The sequence below is a fragment of the Seriola lalandi genome, unplaced genomic scaffold (genome assembly GCF_002814215.2).
Source record: "Seriola lalandi dorsalis isolate HSWRI2012SDOR001 ecotype SW California unplaced genomic scaffold, Sedor1 jcf7180002054722, whole genome shotgun sequence".
NCBI classification, from domain to species: domain Eukaryota; kingdom Metazoa; phylum Chordata; class Actinopteri; order Carangiformes; family Carangidae; genus Seriola; species Seriola lalandi.
In genome coordinates this window covers 123,337-124,577 of record NW_019525275.1, presented here as the reverse complement: position 1 = coordinate 124,577, position 1,241 = coordinate 123,337, and the positions used below count along the sequence as shown (strand labels likewise).

Below are 1,241 nucleotides of genomic sequence, written 5' to 3'. Positions count from 1 at the left end.
GGGAGGGGAGAAAGGGAGAGGACTGGGGGGAGGGTGGGGATCAGAGTCGAAGGGGGGAGGGAGGGAAGAAGTGGAGAGAAAGTGATGGGGGGGTGCTGTGGAGTTTGAGAGTTTGAGTTTTATTTATTCAGCTCATGTTTCAACAGAAGAATCTGCTCCTTCATGTGCACAATGCACTGCCATATGTCGGGGGGGGGGGGCCCCAGAATGGGAGGGGAAAGCGGGGGCCCGGATACCATTACCTCCTGAGGAGCCGGTGTCCGCTTTCATATTGGTCGGGGGCCAGAGCGTAACTCAAGCGGCCAATAAGAGCCCAGGGGCGGAGCTACAAGTTAATCAATGACCACATACCTGAAGCTGACCACCCCCCCGACCGGGGCTTGTTGTGCACTGTGTGTGTGTGTGTGTGTGTGTGTGTGTGTGTGTGTGTGTGTGTGTGTGTGTGTGTGTGTGTGTGTCTCTTACCCCCTGCAGGTCTCATCAGCCCCCTGTCCTGCAGGGAGGGGCTGGGTGGCACCATGGAGGTGTGTGGAGGACAGGGTCTGTTCCTCAGCTTCTCCGTCTCCCTCCTCATCTCCTCCATCCTGCGCTGAAGCCCCCCCAACTCCCTCTCCAGACGCTCCTTCTCCCCCTGCAGCAGGTTCCTCTCCCCCACGACCCGGTTCAGCGCCTCCTGCAGCCCTGACTCGGCTCCGGCCGTCCGGGGGCCCCCGGTGTCCCCCGCGGTCAGCCGGGACACCAGCGCCTCCAGCAGGCCCAGTCTGGCCTTCAGACCCTCCACCTCCGGGCCTGCGGTCTGGGGGCAGCTGGACTCCACGGGGCTGGGCACAGTGAAGGTGTACTGGCATCGCCCCCCCCGGTCGTTCCCCCTCCACAGAGAAGCTCGGTCCTGTGCGTCAGCTGGCAGCAGAAGACCACACACACACACCAGGAGCAGGGGCCACATGCTGGACTTTAAGATGTCTCTGTGAAGAACTGTTGATTCCAGGTGACTGATTCCAGGTGATTCCAGGTGATTCCAGGTGCTGACTGTCTTCTCTTGCTGCTGCTCTCTCTCTCTCTCTCTCTCTCTCTCTCTCTCCTCAGTGGACAGGTCTGGGACTCTGAGCTCTCCTCTGCAGCTCACTGATATTTATACAATCTGGGCGGAAGGAGGGAAACAGGGGAAGAGAGGAGAGGTGCAAGGGAGGGAGGGGAGAAAGGGAGAGGACTGGGGGGAGGGTGGGGATCAGAGTCGAAGG

At 60.4% G+C, this 1,241-nt stretch overlaps 1 protein-coding gene across 1 annotated transcript in view; it reads right to left on the bottom strand.

Annotated features, from left to right (window-relative positions):
* Positions 1-1,095, bottom strand: part of myoc (myocilin) — an 8,283-nt gene extending 7,188 nt beyond the window's left edge. The window contains exon 1 of the mRNA XM_023424237.2: positions 466-1,095. Within this exon, the coding sequence (XP_023280005.1) occupies positions 466-946 (481 nt within the window). The 5' untranslated portion in view covers positions 947-1,095. The remainder of the gene's footprint in view (positions 1-465) is intronic.
* Between the last annotated feature and the right edge of the window lie 146 nt (positions 1,096-1,241).